Source organism: Ovis canadensis, chromosome 12 (genome assembly GCF_042477335.2).
Source record: "Ovis canadensis isolate MfBH-ARS-UI-01 breed Bighorn chromosome 12, ARS-UI_OviCan_v2, whole genome shotgun sequence".
NCBI classification, from domain to species: domain Eukaryota; kingdom Metazoa; phylum Chordata; class Mammalia; order Artiodactyla; family Bovidae; genus Ovis; species Ovis canadensis.
In genome coordinates this window covers 70,660,352-70,677,670 of record NC_091256.1, presented here as the reverse complement: position 1 = coordinate 70,677,670, position 17,319 = coordinate 70,660,352, and the positions used below count along the sequence as shown (strand labels likewise).

Genomic DNA, 17,319 nt, shown 5'->3' with positions numbered 1-17,319 from the left:
ACATTTGGGTTTAATAAAATTTAAAATCACACACATGGCTTGCACTGTATTTCTGTGGGATAGGGCAGGTCCCCAAGGATAGGTATCAGATATCTTTCAACTTTTACAACATCTAACACAGGGCTCATCATTAGTAATTTTGTAAGTCTGTGCTAATTAATTAAATCATAATGCTAACAAGTACACAGATGGTTGTGAAATTAAATTTGCAAATGGCCAATTGTGTACATTAAGTTTGGGAGGGGAAAGTTACCTTATAAAAAGTGATAATTTTCTGGTAAAGGGCAGTTTGTTCACTGAAGAAATTAGGCACATGCAACGTGCCAGAGAGCGAGCTAAGTGCATGGAACTTATAAAAATAAAGAGGACATGATCCCGGATCTTGAACCACTCAGGTTTTAGTTAGAAAAAATTATGGTTTTGGTATTTTTCCCTCAAAGAATCATTAAAATTGGGGACTTAGGTTTTCAGAAGAAAAATAGTAACATACTGTGTGTGATATCTTTCTCAATACCAAAAGATTAAAATACTAACAATAATTTAGTATTAATCTTGTGATCTCTGCTGAGAATGTACTAAGAATTCATTTACTTTGAAAGCAGACAAAGCCAAAAGTAATGAGAAGCCATCATTAATAACTTTAATCACCAACATAATTCAGTTCAGTTCAGTTCAGTCACTCAGTCCTGTCTGACTCTTTGTGACCCCATGAATCGCAGCACGCCAGGCCTCCCTGTCCATCACCAACTCCCAGAGTTCACTCAAACTCATGTCTATCGAGTCGGTGATGCCATCCAGCCATCTCATCCTCTGTCGTCCCCTTCTCCTCCTGCCCCTAATCCCTCCCAGCATCAGAGTCTTTTCCAATGAGTCAACTCTTTGCATGAGGTGGCCAAAGTACTGGAGTTTCAGCTTCAGCATCATTCCTTCCAATTAACACCCAGGGCTGATCTCCTTCAGAATGGACTGGTTGGATCTCCTTGCAGTCCAAGGGACTCTCAGGAGTCTTCTCCAATACCACCAACGTAATTAGATTAGCAGATTTCTAATTTTTCCTGTGTAAGTAGGTAATTTTCAATGACTGAAAACCAGTTAAGATGATCAAATCATCAATAATACAGTAAAGCAAACATAAGAATATTGGATAGAAAATCTCTTTGCTGTCTCACTACTCTTCATTTTTCCTAGACTTTCCCACCTCAAAGCAGAAGTCTTGTCCAAGGATGCTGCTATGGAGTGGCTTTACTGATACAGGCTCCCCTCTACCAAGATCCAGACATTCCACGGCACTGCATGGGCTCAGCAAAGATTCATGAGAACGGGATTCTTTTAGTTTAGGCAGCCCACGAGACCTAAAAGTAGAAAAAGATATTTATGGTAGTGTAACTACTTGGCCAATAAGAAAATAAAGGTCAAATGCAATGGAGGTTTAACAACAAATGGATAAATCCCTAAAGAGAAAAAATACATCTGTAATAATGATGAGAGGATCATATCCATGGGACACATAGAAACCACATATACACTCACGTGTGTGTGCGCACATACATACTTTCTTTTTTCAACAAAACACAAAAATGTACTATAATGTTACTAATCTCAAGGGAGCTGGAAGCTGCACCACAGACATTGTTTTTTATTCTCATTCCTGTGCTGGAGATGGAGAAATAGACACCATTCAAGGTAACCTTACGCATGTCTTTTTTATGCAAAGGTCTTATTTAAAGACAAATGGTTTCTTTTTTTCCCCCCATGCTATAGCTTTATTGTCTACTATCACTGACAAAATAGTAGTGGCTATATCTTCACTGCTTTGGCAGAATAAACACACATATACATACTCAGAAACAAAGCCAAACTTTTCAGCACAAGATCTTGCTTTTCAAAAGGTCTGATTTTCATCTCAATATGGAATTCTTTTCTGGCAAGCTTTTGTTTCTATTTATGCTTTATTGTACAAATATGAATGAAGAGTAAAATGCCTTGAAGAAACTTCCCACCCTCCAAAGAAATGTTCCAACTCCCATCTAGAAGAAGAGATCTTTGTCAACACCATTCAGGGGCTCTGGTTCGTTTTGTCCCCCAGATGGAATGTGGGGAATTGTGACTCTTGTCACTACAGGCTAGTACTTCACTGCCTGAAGCCAAACAATATTAAACACAATATTCTTGAATCTAGAACTGGATAGCTATGCAGTTTTACTCAGTAATTACAGTATTTATTGACTGAAACACTCAGAGTTAAATACATATATTTTAAGTAGAAGTACCTAGTAATAGAGATAAAAAGAAATGTCTTGTAGAAAGGTATTTGTTTTTGTAAAGTGCATTAAATAAGCAGCTTCATTCATTTCCTTGAAATAACCATGTTAACATTAAAAGGAACTGAAATACTTAATGTCAGAGTAGCTTGCAGTTAAATTATAAACTAATGAGATATAGGAAACTAGTACTAAAGGCTGCTCTTTCCCTTCTGGTTCCATTCCAACACTGTTTAATCAAATTCCATACATACAGGAAAAAACATCCTAAGACTAGGATTTTAGTCCATTCTTCTTTCCACACACAAAACATATGTTCTCATATTGAGTAGTCTTTTTAAGGTCAAAGAGTCAATAATTACATTTACCACTGATAATATAAAGTCTGCACAAAACCCACCTAATGTTTTGTACATAAAAATAGAACAATTTAATAGCTCCACAATGTCATGTTATATACTGTCAACATAGCATATCAACTATAAATAACTAAACGCAAAACAAATTTTAATGTAATTACCATACAACCTTTCCCAGTATGCTCCATGGGAAGCCTGGTTGAGCCAACAGGATACTATAACCGTTCCTAATTACAAATGAAACAACAATTCCAGCCCCTTTTTCCCAGGAGGAGTTGCCTGGAGAGGAGAAGCCTCTCCCCCTCTGGGAGTAAGCCTCTCAACAGGAAAGATGAAGAAGTCATATTCAAAATAAGACGTACGACAAAAGCCTTACTTTTATTCTTTAAACTCCCTAGGAAAATATTCTAAAACATAACATTATCTCAAATCAAATAAATGTCTACCTACGTGAAGCAACTGAACAGCCACCTTGGAGAGCACCCCCAAATCATAGCGCCGCCACATGTCACAGCACAGGAAGTCACTTTTCTGAGCTACATCTCAGAAGACAACTCTGGTTAGAAGACAAGAACCAACAGAAGGTGGCTTCCTCTGCTGCCTTCAGTTACTGATAGCATCTTTGAATAAATGTTTTCCAGGTGTAACTTCGAGTCTTCAATAGCAGCAGAACAGAAACACATGAAACGGAATGCAGAGTCATCTTCTAAACCGGCTGCAGGACAGGTAATATTCTTCTTCTCTTCTTCAGGCTGCATCCAGCCCCTCAGGTAACGTAAACAAGGTTCCTGGGCTCTAGGCTGGGCCTGTTGCCATGGTGCTACACCTATAAGGAGATTAGAGCCCAAGGCAGCAGGGAGAAGCCGCCAGTGTGAAGGACTCAAGGAGCATGCTCTGCAAATGTGACCATTTTAAGACAGAAAGGACGGAACAGTGAGGCCCCACCCACTCCCATGAACAATTTTGGAGTCAGAAGCTATAGGGAAAAAACTGAGGCAATTCTGGGGGTGAAGGAGAATCTCTTAACTCTGCTAGAGAACAAGGCAGTGATTTGTTTCTGGATAATCCCCAGCCCCCTACTAAAGGGTATTCCCCTCGTTCCACCTTGCAAGTATAATCTTTCTCTCACGTCCATTCTATTTCCTTTGCTGTCCTAGTTTAATGTTACTAGGTATTGTTTTTCATTAACTTACCTGAATTAAATAATTTTTTCTTTTTAGAGAGAGGGGTGGATAAAAACTTTTTATTCATTGTATTTACAATGCTGAACAAATTTCATTCTGATACTCAGGCTTAATTTTCAAATACAGACATAAACAGATATTACAACCAAGCCACCTGGAATTAGAATTCAAAATTCCTCCTGGTTATGGAAATTTCAAGTTGTTCAGGATCTTCTTATTGTTCAGCATTTATGGATGTTTGTGTGTGTATACACACCGACACCAATGGATTGAACACTACATCTGCTAAACATTCAACGTTGCTACTGAATAAATAAGCAAGCCCTTCCTGTATTGGGAAGAAAGTGTCTTGGAGAAGACAGAAGTAATTCCCAGAGAAGCAGGATTATGGTGAACAGGAAGATCGAGCAGCCTGGGAATGGCAGTGGTGAAGGGGCATTATCTGTGCAAATATAATAGCACTAGCAATCCCCAGTCTCCTCCAAGTCATGTTTACCTCCTCCTGCACCTTCCTATGAGTTGATTTTTCTTAGATTTGCTAACTAGAGTTTTAGCAGCTTTGATTGTCACAATAGTTTACTTCTCTAAAGGAAAGAATGTGGATTTATTGAGAGAAAGATGGGAATTTGAAACAATTCTCAGTCCAATCTGACAATGGCCTTCATCAAGGAAACTAGCCTTGAAAGTGGACATTGTGAATTCACTAACTACTGGTTCTCTTTCTGACTCCTGCACCTCCCTCAACTCCCATCATCCTAAACATCATGTAATAATTCAGGGTTCAAATATGACTATTTCTTGGTTTAATTGGGAACCTGCTTCCCACAAGCAGTTTTAGTTCTAATTAAGGAACACTATATCCTTCAGTCAGTTCAGTTGCTCAGCTGTGTCTGACTCTTTGCCACAGCATGGACTGCAGCACGCCAGGCTTCTCTATCACCAGCTCCCAGAGCTTGCTCAAACTCATGTCCATTGAGTCGGTGATGCCATCCAACCATCTCATCCTCTGTGGTCCTCTTCTCATCCTGCCTTCAATCTTTCCCACCATCAGGGTCTTTTCCAATGAGTCAGTTCTTCGCATCAGGTGGCCAAAGTATTGGCATTTCAGCTTCAGAATTAGTTCTTCCAGTGAATATTCAGGACTGATTTCCTTTAGGATTGACTGGTTTGATCTCCTTTACATTTTGGTTTAGAGTCAGTAGATAACACCAAATTCTGTGTGAACTCCCAGAGCTCTAGCGATATGAAAGGTAAGGGTTAAAAATCTAATTGCTTTGCTGATGAAAATTACCTGCTACTTCTGACCTATTTAACAGATAAACTACAAGGCAGGAGTAGCTTTCTATCACCCAAGACAGTGAATTAATATTATATTGCTTTAACCCACATTGCTAGCTAAAATCAGTCTTAAAAGACAAAAGTAAAGTCGTGGGGGGTGCAGAGCCAACATGCATGCCATTGAATTTACTGAAGAAGGAAAAAAAAAAGGAGTCAAAAGACTCTGATTAGTGCAATGTTAAGTAAAACACAGCTGGATTTTTCCCAGCTCAACCATCCAATTTTTTAAAAAGCATGTTTTCCCCAAAGCGCCAGTGGTACTTGGATGCGCTAGCTCAATCTGCCACATGTTAACAGATTCAGTTCCAAATGTGGGAAACTTTTAATTAAAAATACAACTGAAAAAATAAATGCTTATTGCCACAAAAAATCCTGTACTCCAGGGCAGGTGAATTTCTGCTTGGTGTGGCAGTTATGATTCCAAACTGCTTCACTGAATTCTTGAAAAGACAGCTCAGCCATAAACTGGGTACAGAAATATATGTTTGTGTTCACCAGCGTGTGTTCCTAAGGCACTTTATCTTGTCTGGAAATTTTCCAGGAAGAAATCAATAAAATTCGGTATCCTAGTACTCTAACCAACAAATTTACAAAGGGTCTAATCAGTTTTTCAAAAGTTGTTCTGAGCTTTCACTTTGGGGAAAAGACAGCTTTACTTCCTTCCCAGATTTCATTGTTTTTCAACCTGGTATCTGTGAAACCATCCAACTGATGTTTTCCGTTTGAAAGAGCAGATACTTTCCTGTACTATAAAACTTTCCCTACCTGGATTTTAGAAAATAAAGATGAAAAAAAGGAAGAAATTAGAGCTCATTCACCAGAGTTCTGCTTGTGTGCTAAAAAAACGTCCTCTTTGAGGATTCTGACAGCACTGGCTGCGCTGATTTACCTGCTGCAGTTAAAGCCAGTCCCTACTGCTTATATTATTCACTGGTTTTTATGTTTGCTTAAAAAAAAAAAAACAAAAACCACACAACCACTCATACAAAAAGCTATTTATGGAAACATAATATGTACTATGATCTTCCTTCTCTCTGCTCTCAGCCTCTAGACAGGATGGTCTAATGAACTTAGCTGCTAATGGTGAAGAAGGATATTTGTCAGCCTGAGTTTTCACTTAAATAAATCCACGGTAAGGAAATTTATCATCACAGTCAAAAACAACATTCAGCCTATCTGGGTTACCGACACTTGCAATGAAGGTGGACACAGAATGAAGACAAGATTATAGACATTAAAACATGTTCTGAAGGGCCAAAAACTCTCTCAGCCTTCAGTGACAGGCACTAGGGGAAAATCTCCTTACAGAAACTGTACCAAACTGGAATACACCTTCTTTGTTCTTAAATTGCAAATGGAATAAAATCTACTAGTGCTTGCTGAACAAATTCAGTATAAACATCACTGAATTAAAACAACTGTATATATAAACAACAATATAACCAGATAAACAATACTGAATTTTTAAAAAATGAAACTAAAGCACACTCACAAATGAATTCAATTACACATTTAAATGGTTCAAGAGTAAGTGGAAAGATTAGTAACTATTCTTCCCTGAATTTAGACTTCAGTCTCAGTGTCACCATAAAATTTAAGTATGGGTGAAAGGAGGATAAAAAATTTAGAAATTGATGAAGTTCAATGACACTTACTTCTTCATCATTCCTAAATTCATGCCTATTTGCTTTCCCACTGGTTTTAACCATTATTCGGTTGAATAAATGAATACATGTCTGAATCCATCTATTCATTCAATAGTTGCTTGGTGCATATTACGCGTCAGGCACTATACTAGGTACAGATGGAAGTAAACAATGGTGAAGAAGAAAGGCAAGGTTGTTGTACTCACACATAGTTAATAATCTAGTGAGTTAACAAGCCATTATACCATGTGATAAGACCTAGGAAAAAAGATGCAAAAATGGCTCTGTGGGTACTTAGTAGGGGCCCTGGATCTTTAGCTGGGGATTCAAAGAAAGTTTCATGGAGGTAAAAGTAATGTGATGGAATGCTAAAAGTCATTAGGTAATTAAGGGTGGAGTGGAATTAGCTGTATGGAGATGTGGAGGTCCTGAGAGTCTGAAAGGGAATGGTCAGCATGTGAGAAAGGCTGTAAGAAAAATACAAACCTGGGGTGTTTGAGGAGTTGAGGAGAATTAAGCAGCGTGGCTCTGGTCCAGGGTGGATATGTGCTGGGGCTGAGAGAAGAGGTGTGGGGAATAATGAGGCCTGAGAGACACTATGATGGGACCAGTAGTAACGTGGGTGTTCCAGTTTGATCACAAAGCCAGTGAATGAACATAGAAAGGTCGTGAGTGGTGGAGGGTGAATGACAAGATCAAATGTGTATCTGAACAAGGTATACTTTGGCTAAAAAGAGGAGAAAGGGGTACAGAGATGGGAGAGAAATAATGAAAGACTTAGAGACTGGCTCATAGATAATGCTAGTAATCTGAGTAAAGATCATGAACTAGAACAGCAGAAATGTGAAAGAAGTAAACGGATTTGGGTGGTAATTAGAGGGTAAATGGAGAAGGCGATGGCACCCCACTCCAGTACTCTTGCCTGGAAACTCCTATGGACAGAGGAGCCTGGTAGGCTGCAGTCCATGGGGTCGCTAAGAGTCAGACACGGGGCTCCCCTGATAGTTCAGTTGGTAAAAAATCTGCCTGCAATGCAGGAGACCCCGGTTGGCCTCCTGGGTTGGGAAGATCTGCTGGAAAAGGGATAGGCTACCCATTCTGGTATTCTTGGGCTTCCATGGTGGCTCAGATGATAAAGAATTTGCCTGCTATGTGGGAGACATGGGTTCGATCCCTGGGTTGGGAAGATGCCCTAGAGAAGGGAATGGCTTCCCACTCCAGAATTCTGGCCTGGAAAATTCCATGGACAAAGGAGCCTGGTGGGCTACAGTCTTATGGGGTCACAAAAAGTTAGACACAACAGAGTGACTTTCACCTCACTTCACTAGGAGGTAAACAGGCCTTAATGACAGCAATCCTGGGGACATTAGTGAGGTGGCAGAGTCAAGGCTAAGTCACTCAGTAGAAAAATGATAAAGTCCTTTCCAGAGATGGGAATTGAGAGGCAATGCTGGTGGAGGCAAGCGTGGAAATAAAATCAAGTTTAGTACAAGTTTGAGGTTCCTATGTGAGTAGATGTTTGCTACAGACTTGTGTTCCCCCCAGTCTATACTGAATTACTAACCTCCAATGTGACTGTTTTAGGAAGTGTGACCTTTGGGAGGTGATCCGGCCCGGACAGGGCACCCTCATGAAGGGGATTGAAACTGAAAGTGGAAGTCACTCAATTGTGCCTGACTCTTTGTGACCACATGGACTATATAGTCCATGGAATTCTCCAGGCCAGAATACTGAAGTGGGTAGCTTTTCCCTTCTCCAGGAGAGCTTCCCAACCCAGGGATCGAACCCAGGTCTCCTGCATTGCAGGCAGATTCTTTACCAGGTGAGCCACAAGGGAAGCCCATGAAGGGGATTAGTGCCTTAATAAAACAGACCCCAGAGAGATCTATCACCCATTCCCCTGTCTGAGGACACATTAAAAAAGACAGGCTTTTGAACCAGGAAGCAGGTCCCTACCAGACACTGAATCTACCAGGACCTTCATCTTGGACTTCAAAGCCTCCAGAACTATTCAGTTCAGTTCAGTTCAGTCGCGTCTGACTCTTTGCGACCCCATGAATCGCAGCACACCAGAACTCCCTGTTCATCACCATCTCCCGGAGTTCACTCAGACTCATGTCCATCGAGTCCGTGATGCCATCCAGCCATCTCATCCTCTGTCGTCCCCTTCTCCTCCTGCCCCCAATCCCTCCCAGCATCACAGTCTTTTCCAATGAGTCAACTCTTCGCATGAGGTGGCCAAAGTACTGGAGTTTCAGCTTCAGCATCATTCCCTCCAAAGAAATCCCAGGGTTGATCTCCTTCAGAATGGACTGGTTGGATCTCCTTGCAGTCCAAGGGACTCTCAGGAGTCTTCTCCAACACCACAGTTCAAAAGCATCAATTCTTCGGTGCTCAGCCTTCTTCATAGTCCAACTCTCACATCCATACATGACCACAGGAAAAACCCTAGCCTTGACTAGATGGACCTTAGTCGGCAAAGTAATGTCCCTGCTTTTGAATATACTATCTAGGTTGGTCATAACTTTTCTTCCAAGGAGGAAGCGTCTTTTAATTTCATGGCTGCAGTCACCATCTGTGGTGATTTTTGGAGCCCCCCAAAATAAAGTCTGACACTGTTTCCACTCTTTCCCCATCTATTTCCCATGAAGTGATGGGACCGGATGCCATGATCTTTGTTTTCTGAATGTTGAGCTTTAAGCCAACTTTTTCACTCTCCTCTTTCACTTTCATCAAGAGGCTTTTTAGCTCCTCTTCACTTTCTGCCATAAGGGTGGTGTCATCTGCATATCTGAGGTGATTGACATTTCTCCCAGCAATCTTGATTCCAGCTTGTGTTTCTTCCAGTCCAGCGTTTCTCATGATGTACTCTGCATAGAAGTTAAATAAGCAGGGTGACAATATACAACCTTGACGTACACCTTTTCCTATTTGGAACCAGCCTGTTGTTCCGTGTCCAGTTCTAACTGTTGCTTCCTCACCTGCATACAGATTTCTCAAGAGGCAGGTCAGGTGGTCTGGTATTCCCATCTCTTTCAGAATTTTCCACAGTTTATTGTGATCCATACAGTCAAAGGCTTTGGCATAGTCAATAAAGCAGAAATAGATGTTTTTCTGGAACTCGCTTGCTTTTTCCATGATCCAGCGGATGTTGGCAATTTGATTTCTGGTTCCTCTGCCTTTTCTAAAACCAGCTTGAACATCAGGAAGTTCACGGTTCACGTATTGCTGAAGCCTGGCTTGGAGAATTTTGAGCATTACTTTACTAGCATGTGAGATGAGTGCAATTGTGCGGTAGTTTGAGCATTCTTTGGCGTTGCCTTTCTTTGGAATTGGAATGAAAACTGATCTTTTCCAGTCCTGTGGCCACTGCTGAGTTTTCCAAACTTGCTGGCATATTGAGTGCAGCACTTTCACAGCATCATCTTTCAGGATTTGAAACAGCTCAACTGGAATTCCATCACCTCCACTAGCTTTGTTCGTAGTGATGCTTTCTAAGGCCCACTTGACTTCACATTCCAGGATGTCTGACTCTAGATGAGTGATCACATCATCATGATTATCTGGGTTGTGAAGATCTTTTTTGTACAGTTCTTCCGTGTATTCTTGCCACCTCTTCCTAATATCTTCTGCTTCTGTTAGGTCCATACCATTTCTGTCCTTTATCGAGCCCATCTTTGCATGAAATGTTCCCTTGGTATCTCTAATTTTCTTGAAGAGGTTTCTAGTCTTTCCCATTCTGTTGCTTTCCTCTATTTCTTTGCATTGATCGCTGAAGAAGGCTTTCTTATTTCTTCTTGCTATTCTTTGGAACTCTGCATTCAGATGCTTATATCTTTCCTTTTCTCCTTTGTTTTTCACCTCTCTTCTTTTCACAGCTATTTGTAAGGCCTCCCCAGACAGCCATTTTGCTTTTTTGCATTTCTTTTCAGAAGTATTTCCAGAACTATAAGAAATAAATTTCTGCTGATTATAAGCCACCCAGCCTATGATGTTTTATTATAGCAGCCTCAACAGACTAAGACAGTGTGAATACTGAAAGAGAATATGCAGACTGAGAAAAGGTCCTGAGAAAATGGCCTGAGAAATGCTAACATTTAAATCTGCAAAAGTGAAAGAGACTGAAGAATTTGAAAGACAGAAGGAAACCAGGAGACTCAAGTATCATAAAAACCCAGGGAAGAGAAGTCTTACAAAGGATAGGCTGCCCATCACTGCACAATACAGAGGGTGTTAAAATATTAATAGTAGCCACTGGGTATATGAACTGAGAGATAATTGGAGACTTTGGCAGAACAGTTTCAGTGAAATGATGAGGATAAAAATGAGACTGCGGAGGGCTAAGGAAATGAATGGGATGTGAGAAAGTGAAGACTAACTCATGAAGTCTGATGATGAAGGGCTGGCAACTTGGGAAAAGCTACAAGGAGGAATGAGGTTGAAATGGCCCTAAAGAAGGTTTTCTCTAGTTAATCATTTTTTCCTCTATAAATAATAAAGTAATACACGCTCTTGGTAATACATTCCAAGAGCTCAGAAGGAAAGGAGGTGAAAAATAGAAATAATGGTACCACCCTCAATCTCCTAGAGAAAATACTATTAATGACTTTTTTGTGATCCTCCTAGAAATTTTTTGTACAGACAACCAATTTGGTATACATATACATATGTGTGTGTATGTATATACACACAAGTAGAATTCTACCATACTTTTTTCCTTTAAGAGTATATTCTGGAATTCTGTCCACACTGGAAAATACAGCTATAACTTGCCTCTTTTTAATGATCACTCTGTACTCCCTTATATGGGCTTATAGAACTTTAAGCAATAATTGACAACCATCTACATTTTTTTTCTTTTCTTTTCCTTTTTTTTTTTGGTGATTAACCCAGGTTCAAAAAGTATCTTAATACATATACTTTGAAGCACATGTGCATGTATTCATGGTTTAAACTTCCAAACGTGAAACTGCTAGATCATAGGGTACACACATTTAAAGTTTTGATAATGCTACTTTATCCTCCATAATAGATAGTATCAACTTAAATCCACACCAATAATGCATGTTTCTATATGCTATCACCACCAAAATGACACAGGGCTGATTTTCAAATATCTTTGGCAATATAACTGGTAAAAAGTGGTATTTCATTAATTGCTTTAGTATGAATTTCTTTAAATGACCATGTTGAACACATTTTAAATGTATATCAATATACAATCAAGTTCAGTTCTCTGTTCTGTAAATTATGAAATGTTATTTCATGTTCTTAGACCATTTTTCTAATTGTCAAATTTAACTGATATGCAAATACTATTTGTAAATTAATTAAATTAGTATTTTTTTCTGTCTGTAGTTTAATTATTTCCCCCAGTTTATGCTTAGAAAAAACTCTTTCATCCTAAAAGCATAAGAAATCCAGCCTATAGTTTCTTCTACTGCTTTTATTTTTTCATTCTTTCCACTTGGATTTGGAGGGAAAGGACGATGACAGGAGCATAGCAGGGTGTTTGCTTTACATTTTACCAAATTGTAAAAATATAATGACTCACTAATTAATTATTACTGCATGGCAATCTACTCTTAGGAGTCGTTTTGAGTGTGCTTGTGCATGTGTGTACGTGTGTGCATCATTTGTCCCTTTTTTTCTCCTTTCTCAATAATTTTCTCAGCAGGTGAGGTTTCCTATCAACACATGCAACAAAGAGTATAATGGAAAAGGCAATCAACTTGGAGCCAAAAGCCCTCTGTATTTATGCCTGCTCAAATCACTCACTAGCCATGTGACATGGAACAAATAATTTATTCTTTCTGAAGCCTAGTTATCTCATTTGTAAAATATAGATAATGATTTCTGGTCCTATACCTCCCACAGTTATTCTGAGAATCAAATGCAATCATCTATGCTTTTACAAATGTCTCATAAACTACAGTACCATACAAATAGGACTATCATTGCAAACACAGCTTTCCACAGTGGTATTACATGCATTCGTTCTTTTTATATAAACTACTCATCTGGTTGAGGTTAGGATGGCTATTCTTGAATTATTCCTTGCTGGAAGAATATGAAGACAGACGGAATAAACGTATGGAAATAACATTTTTCTACTAAGATAAAGCAGTCTAAGTGAATTAAAATGCTACTGTGATATAATCAGAAACTTCAGTTGGATTTTAGCCCACAAAACTAAGGGCTCCTTAATTGGCCCATACCAGTAAACACTGGTAAGGGAAATTAATCTATAGCTAGACTGTATTGATTAATTAATGGCCTGGAATCCAATAATTTCTGAGAAGCTGTCATTCTATCTAAGTACACCATATTGAAGGAGATTCTTCATTATCTAGAATTTGTTTGGATTCTTACCTTTTGTTTCAGGCCAAGAAATTAAGTACTGTAATAGGACAGGCATTGTGGGGATACAAAGAGGGTGGGGATACAAAGATCGCGTGTCTACTTGTGGAACTCATTTGCCGTGGTAAGCAGAAACATGGAAAGATAAACTCAATGGAAAGTAGTCAGTCCTGTAATAATGTGTATACACTTGGTCACGCGTGGGTAGCTGGGGTAGGTGCTTAGTTTAGGATGATGCATAGGAAGAACAAAGGAAAGAAATTAGGGAGCATATGACTCCTAACTGGGGTATTGTTGCATCAGTATGAATTAGAAGTAAGCTTGTCAAAGGACAAGGTGTAGGAATAGGAAATGGTTTGGAGGACAGAGAGGGCAGCAAGAATAAAAGTAGAGACATATGAACAGTATAGTAAGTAAATGACAGACTTCTGGTAGGAGTGGCAGGTGATAATGCTGAGTTAGGGAACAGACAGAGCCATATTCCTACCTGTAGGTTATGCTGAAGATCGTAGATTAATGAAAGTATTATATACATGTGTGATGAGATATTAAAAGTGAAATTTCAAATTGAGACTCCAAGATAAAACAGATATTGCATGCCAAAGTAAAGTATCAGACAAACTGCAGAATTTACAAAGGGAAAGTTTCAGAACGAATGCCATTACCTTGAACCTCTCGGTCAGAACAAGACTATAAAACGTGGTGAGTATGGAGAAGGGAAAGGATTCTCTGAGGAAGAATTCTGGAGAAAGCTGTGAGGCTCACCCCTCCCAGCTACCCGCCTCCCCCCAACACACATAAGGGGTTTAGGTAGGGAATGCATACAAAGTGGGGTTTGATTTTACCTGGGAAATCTAGAGGATGGGAAATGGCTAACTTTCGGTAGCAGAGCCCAAGTTGATACTTTTACAAAAGGCTGCAATCTTGGAGGTTTGTCAGGGCAGAAAATTTGTGGTTATTTCCTGTGGACCAGAGACCTGGAAGGGTAGAAACTAGAACAGCAATTCCTACCTAGAAAACTGTGGAAGGAGTTGCAAATGAATTTCTAGAATAAAAATGTACCCATGAAACTAAAAAAAAAAAAAAAAAAAAAAAACACAAAAAACCAACAAAAAACAGAAACAAAAACCATAGGTGGGAGTTCCTCAGAGATGATGTATTCCTGAAGATTCCCCAAAGCACCCCATGATAGAAGAGTCGAGTTAAACAACTGCCAGGCTCAGAGAGCATAATGGAAGGCTAAGATAGTTTTGGGCTTCCCAGGTTGCACTAGCGGTTAAGAACCCGTCTGCCAATGCAGGAAACATAGACACAGGTTTGATCTCCGGCTCAGGAAGGTCCCCTGAAGGAGGGTATGGCAACCCACTTCAATACTCTTGCCTGGAGAATGCCGTGGAGAGGAGCCTGGCAGGCTATGGTCCATAGGGTTGCAAAGAGTCAGACAAGACTGAAGAGACTTCCACACATGCATGCAAGATAGTATTTACTGTTTAAGTCCCTTTCCCCACCCTTCTGTCTCCCATTGCCCCAGATCTGTAGAGTACCTAAAACCACGGGAAGGTAAGCTGATGAAGAGAGAACTAAGGAGTTTATAATACTTCCTTCTCCAAAACCAGACACATTCTCTGCAATTTGTTTGGCTTGGGTAAGTATGCGGTTTTGATTACTATTTGAAGAGAATACCCATAGGCTCTGGGTAAAGACCTTTATTTACAGCAACTATAGATTAAGTGAATTGTAAGCTTACATATAAAAGCAAAAAATCACAAAACCTTTGGAAGAAAACAGGTGAAAATCTCTTGGGACAGGGGCATGGACACACACACATCCCCCCATAAAATTGCTGGTGGAAATGTAAAATTGTACAGGTACTCTGCAGAATAGTTCAGCAGTTTCTTATTAACCTAAGCAAGTACTTATATAATCTAGCAATTCCACGCTTGTGTATTTACTGTAGAGAAATGAAAACTTATGTGTATATAACTGTTCATAGGGGCTTTATTCCTAATAGCTAAAAACTAGAAACTAATGTTCTCCAGTGGGTGGTTGGTTTAACTTTGGTACATCCATACAATAGAATACTACTCAGCAATAACAAGGAACAAACTATTGACAGATGCAACAATTTGGAGGGACTTCAAGGGCATTTTATTTAGTGAAAAAAATGCCACTCTTAAATGGTTACACATTATACAATTCCATTTATATAACACTTGAAATAACAAAATCATAGAGGTGGAAAACAAAACGTGCTTGGTAGGGGACAGGGATAGCTATAGAGAGGAGGGTATGACTGTAAAGAGTAGCAGAGAGTTCTTTTCTGGTAATGGCATAATTCTGTATCTCGATTGTGATGGTGGTGGTTACACAAATCTATATGTAGGATTAAACTGCATAGAACTATAAACACACACAAATAAGTGCATATAAAAATTGGTGAAAACTGAATAAAGTCTGTAGTCCAGTATCAATGTCAATTACTTGGTTTTGATATTATATTACAGTTATATCGCTGGGCTTCCTAGGTCGCTCAGTGGTAAAGAATCCATCTGCCAATGCAGGTGGTGTGAGTTTGGTCCCTGGGTCGGGAAGATCCCCTAGAGGAGGAAATGGCACCCCACTCCAGTCTTCATACCTGGAAAATCCCATGGACAGAGGAGCCTGGTAGGCTACAGTCCATGGGGTCACAAAGAGTTGGACATGACTCTGACTGAGCACACACACACTATTGGGGGAAGTGCTTGCAAGACTCTCTAACTGCTTGTCAGTATATGAATTAAAAGAGAAAAGAGTTAAAAAATTGGTTCTAATCAGGAGAAACAGAAGAAGCTGAGTATATATATCCTACAAATGAACACTACAGTTACTCTTAAATATCTCCTGACAGGGAACAAGCAGACTTTAAAACCATACTTCGTCAGTGAGTCTCAGAATCGAAGACATTACTGCAGAGGTTTTTACTTGAAGGACATTTGAAGGAAATCGAGAAAATTCTACTCCATGTGCTTACTTTTACCTCAAGACATTGATAAATTTAAGTAGCACTTCCAGAGCAAGGTTGGCAACCTGACTGGCATTCAAAATCCTGGAATGCCTGACAGTGCGGTATGACCATGGTTTTTCAGCAGTTTCAAAACTTTTAAACTTTTCAAAGTGCATTTCAACAAAAGGTAGACATATCAGAGTCTTCTCCTGTCCCTGTACCCTTTCACATGATATGGCTTTACTGTGAACATGCTGCCAATACTGATTCTGGGAAATCACTTTACTGGCTTTTATCTGATTAGATGGCTTTGGAACAATAATGACTGTGACAGCCTATTGATTTTGCCTCTAAAATGTTTCTCCTGTCTTGTCTCTGATTCTTCATCCCCACTGCCAACTACCCTCTTTAGAGCCTTCCGTATTTCTTAAAATAGCTCCCCCCTCAACCTAATTGGAATCCCAAATTTAGTCTCTGCAAACCAAGTCATGTGAAATTCCACTGCTGGATTAATCTATACATGGCACAATTCTAATCAGGTCACTTCCTTGCTCAAAAATGGTTAATGTCCCCCCACTGCTTATACAATAAAATCTAAACTCCCCATTTGACATTCAAGGATTGTCCTGTGTATGGATTACTGGGTTGAAAATAACCTCCACTCAGAATTTTGACAACACTGCTCCAGTGACTTTTGATTTTTAATATTCTATTGAGAACTGTAATGCAATCCTTTCATACCTCCTTTGCATGTAACCTAATTTTTCTTTCTAGAAGCTTTTATGATTCTTTTTTTAAGCCTCGGTATTGTGCTCTTTCATGATAATGTGAACTGGTGTGTGTGTGTGCGTGTGTGCTGGAAAGTCTTTTGTTATTTTTCACTCACTGGAATATGGTGGCCTTTCCACTATGTACATTTATATTTTCTTGTTTTTGGACATTTTCTTGTATTATTTCTTTGACAGTTTCCTCTCCAAACTTTTCTAAGAAAACTCTTCTTTTATTAGAATCTTCTGGATTGATTTTCTCATTTTCTGTTCCACTTTCTGGGAAACTGACTTGACTGTAGTTTACATATTTTAATTTTCAAACTCTTTCTTGTGTCAGTGAGGTTCCTTGTCTTACAGCATATTATTGTTTCATAGATGCACAGCCTTATCTGTTGAAAATATTTATTATGCTTAGAAG

The 17,319-nt window shown here is 39.4% G+C and overlaps 1 protein-coding gene across 10 annotated transcripts in view; it reads right to left on the bottom strand.

Moving 5' to 3' along the window:
- The window catches only part of RASAL2 (RAS protein activator like 2), a 394,454-nt gene that overhangs the window by 43,546 nt on the left and 333,589 nt on the right, over positions 1 to 17,319 (bottom strand). For all 10 annotated transcript variants that reach the window (XM_069546154.1, XM_069546155.1, XM_069546149.1 and 7 more), the window contains one exon: positions 1,199 to 1,352. In XM_069546154.1, the coding sequence (XP_069402255.1) occupies positions 1,199 to 1,352 (154 nt within the window). The remainder of the gene's footprint in view (positions 1 to 1,198; positions 1,353 to 17,319) is intronic.